We start from the raw sequence: 20,505 nt of genomic DNA on the forward strand, positions 1-20,505 counted from the left end.
CCATATTTGTAGTATGGGCTTACATGTGGCGCACTTACCTCCCAGTCAAGCTCATGTCTTGCTAGACATGGGTATTTTTTCCGAGGTATTGAGTGACAGGTTAGGTGTTACCAACCGTAATGAGCGTCGTATTTAGTTGTCTGATCATATACCGGTCAGACAGTCACAATATCAGCTGTTCCCACCTTTTGCGCGAGCTGGTTAACAAAACGCTCACTTAGGCGTTATACAGCGGTCCACTTCACCATATGCCTTGCCAATACTTTCAGTCATGAGGTATAATGGAGGGGATTCGATCAGTGGTTTGTCAGTTTCTGTTGCTTTGTGCTCTTCAGTCAATTTGTGTCACGCTCATCAGTCACATTGAATCACCTTCTACTGGTCAGCCAATCTGTGTGACGTAGATCTTCCACTTACTGTAATGTTTGTTAGTAATGGTCTTCAAATGTCCTTGCTAATCTTCAGTTCTTCCGATACCTGTCTTCGTCTAAACCCCTCAGAAAGCCGTAGTGTGGTACGTCACATAACGACTGTGAAACTGGAAAAGGCCAGATAGCCCGCTCGTCGACGACGACGAGGACGACGACAACGATGATGATGATGATGATGGTTATCACTTTCAGAGGCATTTTCCGATATCGCACATGCATCTTCTGCATTTTATTCAAGTTGCTCGATTTTATTCTTGTTGACGCCCGAACACATAGTGTTCAATCTATTGCGATCCAATTTTTTGCTTCTTTTCCGGAGCGATACCCCTTTTCACAATGAAAGACACACTTCGAAGTTAATGACACCCATTTTGTGCTAAGAGACAAATTTTCATATGTCTTTTTTCTGTTGGGTTCGAGAATATTAATGCTGACTGGCTGCTTCGTCACTACATGGTCCTACCTTCCTGGTTCAGATGGTTCAAATGGCTCTGAGCACTATGGGACTCAACTGCTGTGGTTATCAGTCCCCTAGAACTTAGAACTACTTAAACCTAACTAACCTAAGGACATTACACACATCCATGCCCGAGGCAGGATTCGAACCTGCGACCGTAGCAGTCGCACACCTTCCTGGTAGCACATTTGTTAACTTACCTCTGTCATTCCCCACCCAACAACGGTGGCTTCTGTTCCAGCTGCAGTCTGTTCAAATGGTTCTGGCAGAAGCGCTGGCTGTATTTTAGGGCCAAATGACAGGGGCTGCTCCAGCTGTGAAAGTAAAAATTTTTCAGTTTTACAAGTTTGTGCAGACTTCTTATTAATATTCATGTTGCTGTATTTGTTTCCAATAGTGCATCGAATATACACTCATGCTCATAAATTAAGGATAATTGCAGAATGTGGTGCTACACAACGTGGCACTACACAAAACTGGCGCTAATAGCATAGGCACATAGGGAACATACACGACACAGATCAGTAAGTTCGTGGTATTGGTGATAAGTTGAGAAAACCGCCCCGAAACACATTTGCTACAAAATGCCGCTGTTTCCTGCGCATGTACCCCGACATCAATATGGGATATGATCACCATGCATATGTACACAGCCCGCACAACAGGTTGTCATACTCTGGATCAGGTGGTCGAGCAGCTACTGGGCTATAGCCTCCCATTCTTGCACCAGTGCCTGTGAGAGCTCCTGAAGTGTCCTAGGGGTTTGAAGACGTGCAGCGATACGTCGACCGACAGTATCCCAGACGTGCTCGATGGGATTTAGGTCTGGAGACAGGCAGGCCACTCCATTCGCCTGGTATTTTCTGTTTCAAGGTACTCCTCCACCATGGGAGCTCGGTGGGGCCGTGCGATATCATCCATCAGGTGGAAGGTGAGACCCACTACACCCCCGAGAAGGCTACTACTGGTGCAAAATGACGTCCCGATACACCTGACCTGTTACAGTTCTTCTGTCAAAGACATGCACGGGTGTACGTGCACAAATCATAATCCCACCCCACACCATCAAACCATGACCTCCATATAGGTCCATTTCAAGCACATTAAGGGGTTGGTATCGGGTTCCTGGTTCAAGCCAGATGATAACCTGGTGACAATCACTGTTCAGACTATACCTGGACTCGTCCGTGAACACTTTTCCAGTCACCATGTACTGTGTTCTTAACACCAGGCTTTACGGACTGTCTTGTGACCAGAGGTCCATGGAATGCACTTTTCAGGTCTTCGGGAGAATAAACCATGTCTGTTCAGTCGTCTGTAGACTGTGTATCCGGAGACAACTGTTCCAGTGGCTGCGGTAAGGTCCCGAGCAAGGCTACCTGCAGTACTCCGTGGCCGTCTGCGGGCACTGATGGTGAGATATCGGTCTTCTTGTGGTGTTGTACACTGTGTACGTCCCATACTGTAGCATCTGGACACGTTTCCTGTCTGCTGGAATCGTTGCCATAATCTTGAGATCACACTTTGTGGCACACGGAGGGCCCGTGCAACGACCTGATGTGTTTGAGCAGCCTCCAGTCACCCTAGTATTCTACCCCTCATAACGTCATCAATACGTGTTCTTTGAGCCAGTTTCAACACATAATCACCATTAGGACGTCTGAATACGTCTGCACACCTACTCGCTACCTCAGCGTATGTGGACTGCTGCCAGCGCCACCGTGCGACGACCGCAGGTCAAATGCACCGCATGGTCATACCCCGAGATGATTTAAACCCGAAAAGCGCCCACAAGAGTGTTGTTTCATCATTTGTCAGCATTACCCTTAATTTATGAGCATGAGTGTAGATAACAAATTACCTTAAACCTTTTCGTGGTTACATGCCGTTTCGGGATGAACCTAATATTGGATAAAATTAATGTAGGAATTGCAATGTAAGGGTAGTAAAATTGTATTGATATTTGAAGTTAACAATTATCTGTAAATATGAATGTGCTATGATGTCGTAAATTGATGTATTTTCTGTAGGGCAAATCTTTAATTTTCTTTTCAATAAAATTTCGCGAGGTACTTGAATTACATTTAGACTTCCCTCCTAAATACAAATCAAAAGTAATCTGCACTAGCTGCAGGAGGGGATCATGAACCTGTACGCAACAGCCCGACAATAGAACTTCTGATGATACGAAATGAACAGTGAAGAATGTTGAAAATGGAGAGTCTAGTTAATTTGCAAATAAATATTAATTTCTTTCATTACACTCAAATGCATTAATTAAATGTGACCTATCCCACATTGTCGGATCATGGCATTACAGGGGAAAGTAGAGAAAATTACACTACCATAATAAAACATTAGAACCATAATAAAACACTAGAACCATAACTTGCCAGTTGAAACTGCATTTTATTGCTTCTGGCGAGCTTGTTTGCTCAGAGAAATTATAGTTTAGATTCAAATGAAACTTAGCTGCTGAAAAAAGGTCATCTGTAATGACAGCTATGAAAGAGGCGTTCAATGAATTCAAGTGGAAGACATTAACTACCGAGTGGTCAAATAAACTACAAGATTTAGTCGTACGTAATATCAGTCAGTCTCTCCAGATTATCGTTCATCATTATAACATCAAAATAAAAGATATAAAACGAAAATTTAAAAATGGTATATTCTGAGTTTGGACAACCGAAAATCAGTGAAAAGTTCAATCATGCAGCCCTAATACAGATGCGAAAACAATTTATGTACAAATAACTTACCACTGAACTAAAGATCAGCCCAAGTCAATTGATAATGAAAAAGGCTCTGGATCTTGGATCTTAAAGTGTGGTTGTTATAACTCATACCGCATGCACGCGGGCTCTAGCCTATTTCTAGAAACGGTTCATCTAGGATCAACGAAATTTGTCGTTTATCAGGAAAAAGCACGCAAACTGTGCCAGTGTGTAACAGAGATGTCAGGACAGAATCAAACCTTTTGAATAACTAACTCGTTTTCAGCCTGCACCCAGATTTATCTCTTGGCTTACGAGTAGATAGTGGAGGCATGATTGATGTGGTGCTTCTTGATTTCCAGCAAAGATTCAGTGCAATACCGTAAAGTCTTGAAGTATACAGAATACTTGCATCCGCCACATCTCAACTGATAGACGAATGGACTGGCAAGTCAAAATAATTGCTTGGTTCTTAATTGATTGTCGTTCGGGAAAAACTCAATATAGTATGATATGAATGCTACTCTTCACACAGTACAAAAACCACCAAAAGGCCTAGTAGATACAGTCCGCAGATGACGTAGTTAGAAAACTGCTACAAAATGTGGAGAAAATCAGAAATTACCAGCACCTAGCTAACAGATTGGCAGCTGACCCGCAATATACAGGGTGGCCCATTGATAGTGACCGGGCCAAATATCTCACGAAATATGTATGAAACGAAAAAAACTACAAAGAATGAAACTCGTCTAGCTTGAAGGGAGAAACCAGATGGCTCTATGGTTGGCCCACTAGATGGCGCTGCCATAGATCAAACTGATATCAACTGCGTTTTTTTAAATAGCAAGCCCCATTTTTATTACGTATTCGTGTAGTACGTAAAGAAATATGAATGTTTTAGTTGGACTACTTTTTACGCTTTGTGATAGGTAGCGCTGTAATAGTCACAAACGTGTAAGTACGTGGTATCACGTAACATTCCGCCAGTGCGGGCGGTATTTGCTTCGTGATACATTAACCGTGTTAAAATGGACCGTTTACCAATTGCGGAAAAGGTCGATATCGTGTTGATGTATGATCAAAATGCCCAACAGGCGTGTATTATGTATGCTGCTCGGTATTTTGGATAACATCATCCAAGTTTCCGGACCGTTGGCCGGATAGTTACGTTATTTAAAGAAACAGGAAGTGTTCAGCCACTTGTGAAACGTCATCCACTACCTGCAACAAATGATGATGCCCAAGTAGGTGTTTTAGCTGCTGCTGCGGCTAATCCGCACATCAGTAGCACACAAATTCCGCAAGAATCGGGAATCTCAAAAACGTCGGTGTTGAGAATGCTACATTAACATCGATTGCACACGTACCATATTTCTATACACTAGGAATTACATGGCAACGAGTTTGAACGTCGTCTACAGTTCTGCCACTGGGCACAAGAGAAATTACCGGACGATGACAATTTCTTTGCACGCGTTCTATTTAGCGACGAATCGTCATTCACCAACAGCGCTAACGTAAACCGGCATAATATGCTCTATTGGGCAACGGAAAATCCACGATGGCTGCGACAAGCGTAACATCAGCGACCTTGGCGGGTTAATGTATGGTCCGGCATTATGGGAGGAAGGATAATTGGCCCCCATTTTATCGATGGCATTCTAAATGGTGCAATGTATGCTGATTTCCTACGTAATGTTCTACCGATGTTACTACAAGATATTTCACTGCATGACAGTATGGCGATGTACTTCCAACATTATAGATGTCCGGCGCATAGCTCGCGTGCGGTTGAAGCGGTATTGAATAGCATATTTCATGACAGGTGGATTGGTCGTCGAAGCACCATACCGTGGCCCGCATGTACACCGGATCTGACGTCTCCGGATTTCTTTCTGTGGGGAAAGTTGAAGGATATTTGCTATCGTGATCCACCGACAACGCCTGACAACATACGTCAGCGAATTGTCAATGCATGTGCGAACATTACGGAAGGCGACCTACTCGCTGTTGAGAGGAATGTCGTTATACGTGTTGCCAAATGCACTGAGGTTGACAGACATCATTTTGAGCATTTATTGCATTAATGTGGTATTTACCAGTGGCGTAACGTGGTTGTAAGGGTTGGGGAGACTCTACAGTTATTATAGGGAGACAAAATAGTACAATAAACAATAATTTAAACGAATGAAACAAAATGCTTCAAATAAAAGAACAACAACTACTACTACCACTACCACAACCACCACCACTAATAATGACTTTTTTGCAGCAATCAGCACCTTCCTATAAATCTTTTTGTATCTATGATAGAAATTTAAGAATTCTGGATCATTGTGAATCTTTTTCATGGAACTGAGGTGTTTAAGTGTTTGGGAGGACTTCTTAATACCTGCTGTTATCCATCTGTTTTTGTGAGATGTTGATACAGTCATGCATACTTTTGGAAATGCTGTTTCAAAGTTCAATTTAAACAATGTGGAGAATTTGGAGAATTTCATATTCACATTGGTTTCCTTATACACTTCATCCCAGCTTTGTTTTTCTAGTTCTTTTGAAAAATCTTTTATTTTGATTTCTGATAGATGTCGTTTATAGGCTTGTAGTTTAGGGAATGATTCGATGCCTGATTTTACTGTTGTTATTTGACAGAGATGGTCTGATAGTCCGAGATCTTTTACAGCTACATCACATTTTTCCCTGTCTATATTTGTGGCCACATGGTCAATTACTGATGCAGTCATTGTAGTAACCCTTGTTGCACTATTGACCAATAGGGACATGCCAAAACTTTGAAGGATATTTATGAAGGTGCTGCTGGATTCATTTATGATATTAGTGTTGATGTTTATGTCCCCACACAGAATTATGTTGACCTTTGTACTTGAGACTTTATCTAGAACTTCTGTTAATTTATTGAAAAAAGTGTCCACACTACCACTGGGAGATCTATACACACACAAAATGATTAATTTCTTGGTGATATCGAGCCCTGATAATTCAATAGCTGATATTTCAATGTGTTTGTCTTCACTTACTGTACTGAGGTCATGTCTAGATTTGAACTGTGTTCCTTTTCTGATATAAATGCATGATCCTCCACCCCTTGAAGTAGTTCTGCAGTAAGAGTTTGCCCTTTCATACAATGATAATACTACATGTTGGATTTCTGTGTCTCTACACCAGTGCTCAGTAATACAAACTACTGTGCAGTTCAAAGATTGGAGCTCAACTTCTAATGCTTGTATTTTATTTTTTATTGATTGCATGTTTTGATGGAGGATTGTTAAGTCTGTGAAATGCCCCATGTTACTCTTTCCGATGGTTTGTTTTTCTTTGTGACATCTGGTATGTGTGATTTTTGAAGTGTTATAATCTGTCTTGTGAGTGATTGTTTCAGTATTTTTTGAACTGCTAGAGATACTCTTTAGGCAGGGGAACCTGTTGTCTGGATTTATCCTAAAAAAGACACAAGAATGACTATCAACACCAACTGCGCGACTGTTCACTTCCGTGTTAAAAGCCAGCATGGAAGCGGCAGAGACAAGTCTCGATACCTGCTAGCAAGTGCAGCGCACCGGCCATCGTGGAGGAGGGGAAGTAGAGGGGAGCCGAGAATGCCACTAAAGCGCGCAGGCGCACACAGGCAGGTAAGGGAAGGGAGGCAGAGACTGGGAGCAGTCAAGCAGGCAGATACACCAATACTCAGGGTGCGGCGCGGGCTACAAAACTGATGTCTTCGCACATTTATAGCTCTTAGTATCAAGTTATTTATATTTTTGTTATGAATTACTATTGCATCTTTTTTATGCAGGAATACAGAGGAGACTAAGTCTCAAAGTCTCCTCTCACGCTACGCCCTTGGTATTTACAGGTAATCATGCTGTAACAGAATGCGATCTCAGAAATAATAAGTTCACAAAGGTACATGTATCACGTTGGAACAACCGAATTAAAATGTTCAAACGTAACTACGTTCTGTATTTTAATTTAAAAAACCTACCTGTTCCAACTGTTCGTCTAAAATGGTGAGCCATATGTTTGTGACTATTACAGCGCCTTCTATCACAAAGCGAAAAAAGTGGTCCAACTAAAACATTCATATTTCTTTACGTACTACACGAATATGTAATAAAAATGGGGGTTCCCATTTTAAAAAAAAGAAACACAGTTGATAACCTTTTGACCTATGGCAGCGCCATCTAGCGGGAAAACCGTAGCGCCATCTGGTTTCCCTCTTCAAGCTAGACAAGTTTCGTTCTTTGTAGTTTTTTCGTTTGACGTTTATTTAGTGAGATATTTGGCCCGGTCACGATCAATGGACCACCTTGTATATATACTGTATATAGGGCGTCTCTGCTAAGAATCGTCAAGCACGTTTCTTCTGTTGTTTCGGTAGATATCTGCAATTTGTTTTTGCGATCTGTTAGCCCAAAGAAATACTACTGATAATGTCTTTCATGCGACGCCCAGTGTCGACGGAAAACGTTGGTTTTTTCCCCTTTACAGACAAAATGGTTTTGAAAGGAAAATTTTACTTGCCCATTCGATAGAGCGGTTCCAATTTAGTCTTGTGTAATATTCGTTTTATCGATGTTTGTTAACAAGGACAGAGAAATAGGAACAACAACCAACAAACCAACAACAACTGAATAGGACTTCCGCATAGCGATAGCAGACAGCGCAGAGCAGTAGCACTACGCAGTCACTTCTGGAATACTGATTATTCTTACTGATCCGCTGTCTCTATTAATACGCATCGATAGACCGAATGTCGTGCTGGACTGCTTTGGAACCACTATGTCCTATGGGCACTTCGATTCTGCATTAAAGATCATTTTGTTAATTACAGACGCTTCACGCTGCTTTTACCCTGGCTCTGGTTGTCGCGTCAAAGACGTGGTTAGCAGTAGTTTTTTGAGCTGACTCCAGTTACACAATGCAAAAAGTAATTTATCAATACCTACCGAAACACCAGAGAAAACGCGATTGCGGCTGTTGGGAGAAATATAAATGGACGAAAAGATTCGGCATAGTTCATCTATGTGATTGGCGGTTGCTGGAATCAATCACCTGTGCGAGGAGAATGCGGAGTCTAGACTCAGATTTATCAGAATAAATGTAAGACAATTTATTGCACATGCGAAGGAAGTTTTCTGTAATCCATTAGCTCGACCTGTTCTCGAGTATTCTTCAACAGTCCGTTACTCTCCAAAGTTAAGTCACCGGAAGAGGAGGAGCGCACTTCATCACCGTCCGTTTAGCCAGCATGTCACAGAAATGCTTGAAAAATGGCAGTGGGTGACGCTACAAAAAAAGTTGTTGTGCGTCACGGAGAACCTTTCAAAAGCCGCAAGGAACTTACAGCTCTTACTAAAGCGAAGAAAAGTTCTCTCCGAATGTACCTACGTAACTACCGCATGTATGTTAACGACAACTTTCGACCACCAGTTGGAGGGACGGGACGGAGGTTGGTAGACATAGGTCAATGTCGAATGGAGGTAGCAGGTATCAAGCTACTGAGACGGGCGAAAAAGTCTTGACAGCTGAGTTCCTCTTTCGAATGGACGGGAGGTGGTAAACTCAATGTAGATCAATTCTCTGCTGTTTTGAGGATTTGCGGACGACCACTTTCGCCTATTAATGAGTATTATTTTCTTCGTGATTCAAGTCTCACTTACTCTAACAAAGCTACAGAAAATTTGAGCACCCTAGTTGTCTGCATTAACGAGGCGAAGCCATTGAAGTTTTGGAGTGGTTTTGTTAGCAAAATTTCTGCAAGTTGTGGACATTTTTATGATCCATGTTTTCATGATATTGATTCAAAAGGTGACTGCGCTCAAAAGCGTGTAATTTTGTTGACATGCGACATATAAAATGAAAGATACGCAAACGCCGCTGCTCTTTGTCAATTAGCGAAGGTCGTCGGCCACAGCGTTGCCCGTGGGGGGAGGAAATGCCTTTAATGTGGTATCCGCGGCACACATGGAATTCGCTAACTGTTTCCAAAATGGAATATCCCATGCGTCTAGCTCCAACTACTACTCCGCGTTTAGAGACTGTTAATTCCTGTCGTGCGGCCATAATCACGTCGGAAACCTTTTCACATGAGTCACATGAGTACAAATCGGAGATCCGCCAATGCACTGCCCTTTTGTATCTTGTGTGCCTGATACTACCGCCATCTGTATATCTGCATACTGCTTCTCATGACTTGTGTCACCTCAGTGTATAATGGCAATATTGCGTAATCCTTTAACATCGGTCTGGTCCTACATCAGAAATACTCAGATGTAAGAAGCGTTTTTTCGTAAGCTCACTGATTAATTCAAGTGGCCAATAATACAATCACCAGGACGTAAAGTCTATGTGCAGGCTTAAAAAAAACTGTGTAAACTCGCTTTAAATGAGCAGACATCACAAACAGATCATTACTTTCTGCGTACTTTGTTTGTTTGTTTGATATGCTAAATATGTGGTTATTATATTGGTTATTTGGCTATTTAACTAAGGTTAGTTTGCCAGATCCAAAAATGGCAGACGCTAAAATACACCTTTTTGTATTATGACTGTAAGTTTAATGTTTGTGTGTTTAGATCATCACAGACGTTTCTCTATTTAGATTAAACATGGTTGATACTGTAGTAGTTGAGTTGTCCTGGACGATACTTAAGAACCGACACAGACGCCTCGTCTTCTTTCATAATGAACCTTTGACCCAAATCAATCGCTTATGGTCTTTTTCTCATTTTATTTTGCTGTTTGTCTAGGACTTTAGTCCCTGAACTGTGATTTGACCGGTCGTAAATAGGACGCCGAGTAACTGTTAAACTAAAGTGTTAAAGATATTCTAATTTTCTAGGGAAAAATTAGATGTTGAGATCATTTTGTTGGTAAATGTGTTCAACACTAACTTCTCGCGAGTCACTAGTGTGATACTATAGTGCCACTCGAGAACAGTGCTGTATTTGACTTCAATGTGCAGTAAGCACACACATTCGCCAGGTGACAGCATTAGTAATTGGGGTATACAGGGTGAAAAGTATTTAAACCAACGAACTCTGGGAGGTTGTAGGGGACATCAAAACAAATATTTTTCCCTAACGTCATTTTTTCCTATGAGAAGTATTTAAACCGGTAGAGGAAGATTTCTCTGGCGGCAAATTAATTAAACCAACATACACTTATCCATTTTTTACGACCAAGAGACAACACATTAGCACAACTTAATTTCAATTACAGTAGATTTTCAAAAATTCCTCCATTGACACGTAAACAAAAGATGCACCGTCGGATTATGTTCTGTCTGACACGGGCAAAAACCCCAGGAGTATTGTGCCTGCTGCTGCTACTATCCGGGCAACCAGATCCCATTATGATGCAACAGGAGTGGCGTAAACAAGGTTGCGCATCTCTCCCCACACAAAAAAGTCCAGAGGGGACATATCTGGGGATCGAGCAGGCCATGGTACAGGACCACCTCTGCCAATCCACGTTTATGGCAACCGTCGGTCCAGGAATCGACGCACATGAAGACTGAAATGTTCCGGCGCCCTGTCGTGTTGGAACCACGTGCGTTGTCTTTTAGGGAGCGGAACACCTTCCAGCAATTCTGGAAATGCTCTGGCGAGAAAATTGTAATAGTGACTGGCATATAATGGCCTAGGTAGCGGACACGGCCCAATTAAACAGTCCCCATCAACACCGACCCATACGTTAACGAAGAACCGCACTTGACGAGCGCTAGTAACTGTGGCATGCGGGTTATCCTCACTCCAAACATGCGAATTGTGCATGTTGAAGACTCCCTCATGCACGAACGTTGCTTCATCGGTAAACAACACAGAGGATGGAAATGTAGGCTGCATTTCACTCTGTTCCAGGTACCACGGCGAGAACTGTGCTCTTGGTGGATAATCAACTGGTTCCAGGTTGTGGACACGCTGTAGGTAAAATGGACGTAACAACTGCTCTCGAAGGAGTGTTCTTACATTCGTCTGATTCATCTCCATGTTACGTGCAATTGTACGAGTGCTGATTGAATGATCCCGCTCCACTTGCTGCAAGACAGTTTTCTCAAATGTCAGCGTTCTTACCGTGCGACGGGATCCCTGCCCAGGTAATCTCCTAAATGACCCGGTCTCACACAGACGTTGGTACACAGCAGCAAAGGTAGTATGATGCGGGATACGGCGATTAGGATACTGTTGTTGAAAACCGCGCTGTGCAGCTCGTCCGTTGTGGTGCGCTAATTAGCACGCACCAACCATATCAGTGTACTCACTCCAGGTGTATTGTTCCATTAGTAAACAGAGACAATGCACTACTACACTGGTGGACAGCAGTTGCCTAGAACTGAAGAGCGAAATAAACCCTCCAACAACAAGATCGTAATACGGCCTCTAACAACTAAACAGCGTAATACGTCCTCCAGTGGTTTAAATAATCCTCATAGGAAAATATGACTTTAGGGAAAAATATTTGTTTTGATGTCTCCTACAACCTCCCAGAGTTTGTCGGTTTAGATATTTTTCACCCTGTATAAAGCGGGCAGGCGGCACGGGGAAAACAGTTCACTCGTTGTCGCATTTCGGAAACTGGGTGGTTTATCTGACTTTCAAAAGGCCAAGGTCATTGGTTCTCAGTGGAAACATTTCCAAGTTGACTAGGTATGTGAACTGTTCGCGTATCGCCGTGGTTAAGTTCATGGCAGAATGGAGCTCCAACCGAAACCGAGGTAACTCAGGTGCACCACGGGCCATAGATAACAGGGGCGAACGATGGGTGCGGAGAATGCGTAACGAGTACATAGACGTGCAACTGTTGAACCAAGGGGTTACCAACAGTGTCTCGTCAACGAAGGCTGCCGTGTATGGGCCTGCACAGCTGGCACCTGGTTCGTGCAGCCATGGGGACTGCTGTACTTTGGCGACAGAGGCCGGAATTGCACGACAGTGCGGCAACTGGACGTCCACTGAGTGACGACAGGCAGCCTTTCCAGCTGAATCTAATTTTATGCTCCATCGGACTGAAAGCAAACACCTTGCGATAATCGTCGGTGGTATCCAGGCCGAAGGAGGGAGCGTTAGCGCCTGAGGAATGTTTTCGTCCCATTCTATGGGTGATACTTCATTCTTGAAGGCACAATGGATCACCACAAGTATGCATCTATTCTTGGTGACCATGTCTACCCACACATGTAGTTTATTTTTTCTCGGCACGATGACGTCTTGCAGAGTACGTGCGTGGTTCGAAGAGCACCACAATGAGTTAATCGTACTCACTTGGCCACCAGAATTCCACGCTTTAAACCCAACCGAACATCTGTGGGGCCATCCCGATCAGACTGTTCTCGCCATGGATCCTTATCCGAAAAATCTAGCGCAGCTGGCACGGTACTGGAATCGGCACGGCTCCACATCCCTGTCCGTGCCTTCCACAGTCTCTTTCTCTCTTTCCCTGTAAGTCTCGAAGCGGTCCGCAAGAGATGGTTGTTGCGGCTTTTGACAGATGGTCACATTAATATGACTAGACAGTGTACATGGAGATGAGGGTATCGGGGCATCAGAGACAGGCGCCTTCATTCGTGATGACAGACTTTGCGGGATCTGCTTCTAATTATTACTGATTATTATAGGTGAGTCAAACATTTCAGATAGTTTACTGGATCTGCCTTACAACATCTCACCGATATTTGCTCTTTAACGCCAATATTCGTCAGTGTGGGACTGAATGAGAAATATGGTTTTCACGCATTCTTACCAATAACTTAAGTTGAATGGAGTTATTTGTGACCCATTACCATAGTTTTTGTAACTAATGTCTGTTGCAAGCAAGGAAGTGTCCTCCTTGCACAGTAGATTCAACAATTTAGCAGTCCAGCATACTTGACTGAAACCCGTACATTAAAACATATGATATACAGGGTCATCAAAAAGTCAGTATATATTTGAAAACTGCATAAATCACTGAATAATATACATAAAGTGGTACAAATTGACACACATGCTTGGAATGACATGGGGTTTTATTGGAACCAAAAAAATGTAAAAGTTCAACATATGTCCGACAGATGGCGCTTCCTTTGATCAGAATAGCAATAATTAGCATAACAAAGTAAGACAAAGCAAAGATGATGTTCTTTACAGGAAATGCTTGATATGTCCACCATCATTCCTCAACAGTAGCTGTAGTCGAGGAATAATGTTGTGAACAGCACTGTAAAGCATGTCCGGAGTTATGGTGGGGCATTGGAGTCGGATGTTGTCTTTCAGCATCCCTAGAGCTGTCGGTCGATTACGATACACTTGCGACTTCAAGTAACCCCAAAGCCAATAATCGCACGGACTGAAGTCTGGGGACCTGGGAGGCCAAGCATGATGAAAGTGGCGGTTGAGCACACGTTCATCACCAAATGACGCCCGTAAGAGATCTTTCATGCGTCCAGCAATGTGGGGTGGTTCTAATTAAACCCCATGTCATTCCAAGCATGTGTGTCAATTTTTACCTCTCTATCCTCACTATTCCGTGGTTTATTAAGTTTTCAAATTTATACTGACTTTTTGATCACCCGGTACTGCTGATTTGTAGCCAGAGACATGAATCAGGCATATCACAGGAATAAGATGCTCTTTTGTTGGTGCCGTACATCAATCATTACATTACAATATTACAGTTCTTACGTAAGAGTGGTGATTTCCTTCCCTGGCCATTTCACATGAACCCCACGCTCCCGCTCGCGTCCGTGCATGCGCGCCAGCGCACACACCCACCCACACACACAAACACACACACACACACACACACACACACACACACACACACACACACACACACGCGCGCGCGCAAACAATGCTGAGCAGTTGTGGCAGTTGCTCAAAGAAAGCCTTAAGATCGCGAGGCGGAGAGACAAATATTTACCTTCAACAGCGCAATATCGTTTTCTAGGCTCACCCTACTGAAATTCTCGTGAACGACTCGTTCACTGACATGGATCATTGGTGCTTCATCATCTCTTCCGTCGTTGGTGCCAGGACGGATGTACATGTTTTCCACATCGGAGCTGTAACATTAGCATATGAGTTGCGCAACCTTCCTGAACAAATCTCTAAATAGTCTTGCTTACAAGCTCCAAATTGTTCCTATGGAATCACCTTGGAGACACGAACGCTTTTAGCGTCCCACACTAAACTTGGTATTTTGCTAGAGTAAACTACATGCACTATAACGCACAAGCTTGGTAGTACTAACAGTAGTAGTAGAAGTAGTTTTATTCAATTTATTCATCCATGCATCACTTTTGCAAGGATATTAGACATGTCGGTCTATTAATTTAAATCCCTCAAAAGTAACGTATTCTTATGTCTAGGCATTTACATGCTTACGGATCTGATTTGATAAGGATGGGACAGGTAGTAGGAACCATCAGAACATTTGCCTGATGTAATTTAGGGAAACGACATAAACCTAAGAAACGGTGGCTATATGAAACCTGATACGATTCGCTGATGACATTGCTATCCTGAGTGAAAGTGAAGAAGAATTAAATGATCTGCTGAACGGAATGAACAGTCTAATGAGTACACAGTATGGGTTGAGAGTAAATCGGAGAAAGACGAAGGTAATGAGAAGTAGTAGAAATGAGAACAGCGAGAAACTTAAAAAAAATGGCTCTGAACACTATGGGACAACATTTGTGGTCATCAGTCCCCTAAAACTTAGAACTACTTAAACCTAAGGACATCACACACATCCATGCCCGAGGCAGGATTCGAACCTGCGACCGTAGCAGTCCCGCGGTTCCGGACTGAGCGCCTCAACCGCTTTTTTTTTATTATCAGATTGACTTGGTATATTTCACGAGAATTCAGACAACCATAGTCAAATCATCATTTAATATTAGCTGCAAAAAGAAAATCAACAAATTAGGTGAAACACAAATAAAATATTTCTTCTGAAGGGGAAGACCAACCCGTTACCCCACCCGTATGAATTTTGGGTGTATATATATACATGCAAAAGAGAGAGAGAAAAAAAAAATTACGAAAAAATACAACAAGGGAGGGGACTCGAGCTCAGGGAAGAAACAGGAATCACAGGGGAACTTAACCAACCCCTTGACGGTTAAACACAAGAAAAAGCATATTCGCAAAAAGCGTTCGGTATTGTGGTAACCGCTGCCATTTCCAATGCGCAGTTGACAAATAATGGTGAAAAACGCGGGGATCTGGGTCATTACCGCCTTCAATGACGTAATGGACATAGTAACCCAAGAGCCAGACAATCGTGTTCGTTTTCGTCTGAGGAAAATAAGAGATGTCCGGATGTAAGAAGATGTCGTCTGGGAATGCGGTTTCAGGCCCTCTAGTAAGAAAAGCTAATTGACGGCGGACCCAGAGCCAATGATCCCGTCCGCAAGCAACTAGCCTGTGAAGTAAGGTGTCAGTTTGATGACATTCCTCACACTGATCAGTCGGACGAAGGCCAATACGAAAAAGACGATCACCAGTAGGTATCAGACGGTAAATGACCTTATACCACGTTGAAACAATCTCCATCGGCAAAATGGGAAGACTAAGATGAGACCAGACCGTTTTCCATGACGTTGACGGGGAAGCAAGTTCAACAGAAGAAGGGAAACATGCTGTACCCCAACGGATTTGTAGCGTGTTGGTAGTTATATGCGTCATAGAAAGTATATCAGCACCCAGAATACCGACAAGTACAAAGTATTCACGAATGTGCCGCAATTTAGGATTAATCCGTCCAACATCAACAGGAGGGGTCAGACTGGCCGGCCGGAGGCGGGAAAGTAAACGAGAGGTGACTGAATGCGGAGCCCGCGTACAGGTTAAAACATTGCGGCGGGCAAATAAGATGGACGTCTTCACTTTGATATCTGAAAGACCCAATCCTCCAAGCTTCCGAGGCCTGGCCACAACTTCATACCGGACACGGAAGACATGGCGGCGCCACAGAAATCGACTAGACAGCTGTTTCAGCCTGCGGGCCATCATCGCGGGAAGCGGGAAGACCTGCGCAACGTAGTATATTTTACTGAAGACATAGGTCTCTAAAACCCGTGCCTTGTGAAGGAGGCTAAGGGAACGGCGGTCATGTTCAAGGATCGCCCCGTGAACACGACTCGTAACCTCACGCCAATTTAGTGCCGCCATTTTGATCGGATTACGATCCACTATGATCCCCAAGGTCTTAAGGCGATCGACAACCGTCGCCCAAGGAATGACGACATGATCAAAGCCTCTCAACGGCAGGAACGTGCATTTGCGATCATTAATGCGAGCACCAGCAAGACCACAAAATGAATCCAAGGTATCCTTAAGCCGCGGTATATCCTCGGCATGTCGTACTAAAACCATGACGTCATCGGCGTATGCACGGACTGCAAAAATTTCCCCCAATATATTCCAGCCACGTAATTGCATGGTGAGATGGCGAAGTAAGGGCTCTAAGGATAGAACAAAAAGTGACATGGATAAGGGGCTTCCCTGGGGTAACCCCCGTCTGATCGATATCCGGGGGGGTAGGGTGACCGTTCACAATCACCAAGACACTGATACCGGTAAAAAGATTAGTTAAGACTTGTCGAGCATCATTATTAAAGCCGACAGCGGTGAGCACTCTCGATAAAAAATCATGGCTGACGCGATCGAACGCTTTTTGGAAATCAAGAAAAAGCAAAGCCCCTGGGATATTAGCGGCAGCCGCCACCGAGATTACATCGCGACATTCGAGAACGGAAGTCAGTATCGTGCGTCCAGGCACACAGCTTTGGTGGGCGGCAATAATGGTATCGAGCAGCTTAGAGAGACGGATATTAATTGCTCGAGCGACAAGTTTATAATCAAAGTTAAGGAGAGTAATAGGACGGAGGGAATCAATTGCAGGTCGACCTGTGGATTTCGGGAGGAGGACCATTCTGCCTTCCTGAAAAGAAGCAGGAAGTGAGACTCCCCGCATCACTTCATTTACCATTGACGTTAAGGTGTCACCAATGAGCGGCCAAAATTGAACATGGAACTCCTTAGGAATACCATCTAATCCAGGCGACTTGCGGGACTGCGATCCTGCAACAACATCATATATGTCATCCTTCTGAAAGGGACGCAGAAAGGCGTCGTTGAATTGAGGAGTGACGACGCGAGGCAGCAAGGAGGTAAAGTCGTCAAGAGAGGTTTCCGCCGGGACATGAGTATCGTACAGATCAGCAAAATAGGTGTAAACGAAGTCAGAAATGTCACGGTGAGAGGTGAACACGCGGCCGTCAGCGGTTGTGAGGGAGGCAAGGCACCCACGTTTCCGGCGCGACCGTAAACGGACTAGATGGTAGAGTGACGTCAGTTCCTCTTGTAGAAGGGAACGTGGTTGAGACCTCGTCCGCAGGCCCTCCATTTGAATGCGTTTGAGCTGCAGCAATTTGGCTTTGATGCGCTGTATATCAGTAACCCGGAGGGGAGCATGCGTAGCACTATCGTACAGTTGACGTAAGACAGAATAGTAAAATTCTTGCGTTCGTCGATCTTCTGCCACCTTCGCAGCCCCAAAACGCACGAGAGCCCTACGGATGTGAGGTTTTGCATACAGTGTCCACCATGTCACGATAGACGGGTACCGGTCCATAGTACGAGAACAACGAGTCCAAACGTCCTCCAGGACGATACCAAGGGAGGTATCTTGCAAATACGCGATATTGAGCATCCAAGGAGGACGAAACAATTTTACCGGTTGTCGCTCGTAATTAAACGTAACGGCTACAGCGCAATGATCAGTAAAACAGGCTGGTATCACATCAACAGCCAGAAGTTGCCCACACAAGGAATCGGAAAGGTAAAAGCGATCGAGGCGACTGCTAGACGTGGGAGTAAAGTAGGTATGTCGCACAAGTGTAGGATAGCGAGAAACCCACACGTCACGCAGGTGCAAGGAGCGCACAAGGTCGTCGAGTTCTTTACTGAAATTAAAATTAGGAGACTGATCTACCGGCCGTAGAACACAATTGAAGTCCCCACCTAAAATTATCTTTGTCGGGGATTTACGAAGCAGGTAAATGACTTCTTCTTTATAGAAACTCGAGCGTGCGGTAGTACAACCCGAACCAGAAGGGGCATAAAGAAGGAGTAAACTGAGATCATAAAAAGTGCACCCGATCCCCCTTCCACTGTCGAGTACTTCGAAATTCATCAACGGAATGCCTTCTCTATAAAACAAAGCAGTGCCCGTAGAAAGTTCGGAAGCGACATTAAAAAACGTCGAGAACCCAGGAATGGGAAACTGGTCGAATAGGACTTCCTGTAAAAAAACAACATCTGCCCCAGACTGATAGATAAACTGTCGCAAAGCGGCGAGCCGAAGCTCAGAACATATTCTGTTAATATTCAGAGTAAGAAATGTATATGCTTGCATGGAACTTCAACCTAGAAAGAAAAACAAAGATCGGTAGAGAGCCGTCAGCTGACGGAGCAGCATACAAGTAATCATACCAGAAACAAGCGCTGAACCACAGAGAGAAAAACTACGAAACAGAACCCTCATCTTCCCACTGCTTTTTCTTCGGCCGTGACGCGGCTCTCCGTGGCTGTTTACGGATTCGACTGCGGCTCCGCGGTGCCGACGCTGCAGCGTTCGGCTGCGTAGGAGCATCATGTAGACATTCCGTGTCAGATTGCGAGAGAGAGGCCTCTACATCCCACTCGTCCGCAGACATGGGTTCACGGTGGGACAGTTGGTGAATAACAACGGGATCCACTGGCTCTGGAGAATCAATCAGTTGTTTGATGGGAGGAGGCTGTGACCCAGAGGGGGCGACAGAAATTCCAGAAGGGGGATGCGAAACAGAGTCAATAGGAGAAGTGTCAGAGAGCACCGGAGAAGACACGTGGCAACCAGAAGCAGGTTCCGTCACGGGCGTCTCCGAAGAGGCTGCCGCGGTAGCAGGAACAACGTCAGATAAGGTGTCAGGGAGCTTCTGCAAAGGCGTGATAGCACCTGTGGCTTCCTCATCCACGATTTCCGACTGAGAAAGAGAGTCCTTTACCGGAGGCCCATCGGAAGGGCGAGCCAATAAGGAAGATTCATCAGCCGCATCATCCTGTGTTCGCCGACGCTTGTTGTGAGAAATCAGCGCGGGAACATCGGAATTAAGGGCAGCAACATCCCTACTCAAGGACAACGGGGGAAAATCACGGCCGTTGTCGGGCAACGGATCACTGCGTCCCTCAGTAACAGTGAGCGATTCAGTCCGAGATCCTTGCGGGAGAAGATCAGCTAAAGTCAATTTTTTACGCTGTTCGTATGTAGGTTTTAATACCACCACACGTCGCGGACAATTAGTACGGAAATGACCAGTTTCATTACAATAATAACATGTTCCTTCCTGGCCACTGTACGTGATATGGACCCTATAACCACATACCTGTAGGTGAGAAGGAATAGGTTTTTTGACCACCATTTCCACCGACCGAATACCACTATATACCTGTAAGCGGTGCTGAGCAGACCAGCGTTCCTTTCGAATATGGCGTACGTCCCCATAAGGAAGCAAAACGGACTTCAGAAAAGAGTCGTCAACCTCGGGCGGAAGGTTAAATACCCGAACATTCGTATATATCACTTCTGCATTTGCCAAGAGAACCATACTAGTGGAACCATCACGGTGCGTAAAGGGTACCTGAGAACCATGACGAGAAAGTAGCCTATCAACCTGGAGCGGGTCAAGAAACTTAACAAAAAACACATATAATTCGCTGTCGAAATATGCGGTATGCACCTGATCAGTAGTGACCTTAACTGTATCGACTAACCAGTCATGTATCTCCAAAGAACCGGGCTGGACGTGACGCGTGGATTTGTCAAAGGTAAAACTGACTGTAACTGTACGCAGAAC

The 20,505-nt window shown here is 44.2% G+C and overlaps 1 protein-coding gene across 2 annotated transcripts in view; it reads right to left on the minus strand.

The window, feature by feature from the left end:
• LOC126267841 (trypsin-1-like) overlaps window positions 1-20,505 on the minus strand; it is a 45,494-nt gene that overhangs the window by 14,034 nt on the left and 10,955 nt on the right. The window contains exons 4-5 of one of the 2 annotated variants that reach the window (XM_049973146.1): window positions 14,523-14,664; window positions 1,089-1,202 (exon numbers count right to left, since the gene is read on the minus strand). In XM_049973146.1, coding sequence (XP_049829103.1) covers window positions 1,089-1,202; window positions 14,523-14,664 — 256 coding nt within the window. The remainder of the gene's footprint in view (window positions 1-1,088; window positions 1,203-14,522; window positions 14,665-20,505) is intronic. The other variant, XM_049973147.1, reaches the window with a different exon arrangement.

Source organism: Schistocerca gregaria, chromosome 4 (assembly GCF_023897955.1).
Source record: "Schistocerca gregaria isolate iqSchGreg1 chromosome 4, iqSchGreg1.2, whole genome shotgun sequence".
NCBI lineage: Eukaryota > Metazoa > Arthropoda > Insecta > Orthoptera > Acrididae > Schistocerca > Schistocerca gregaria.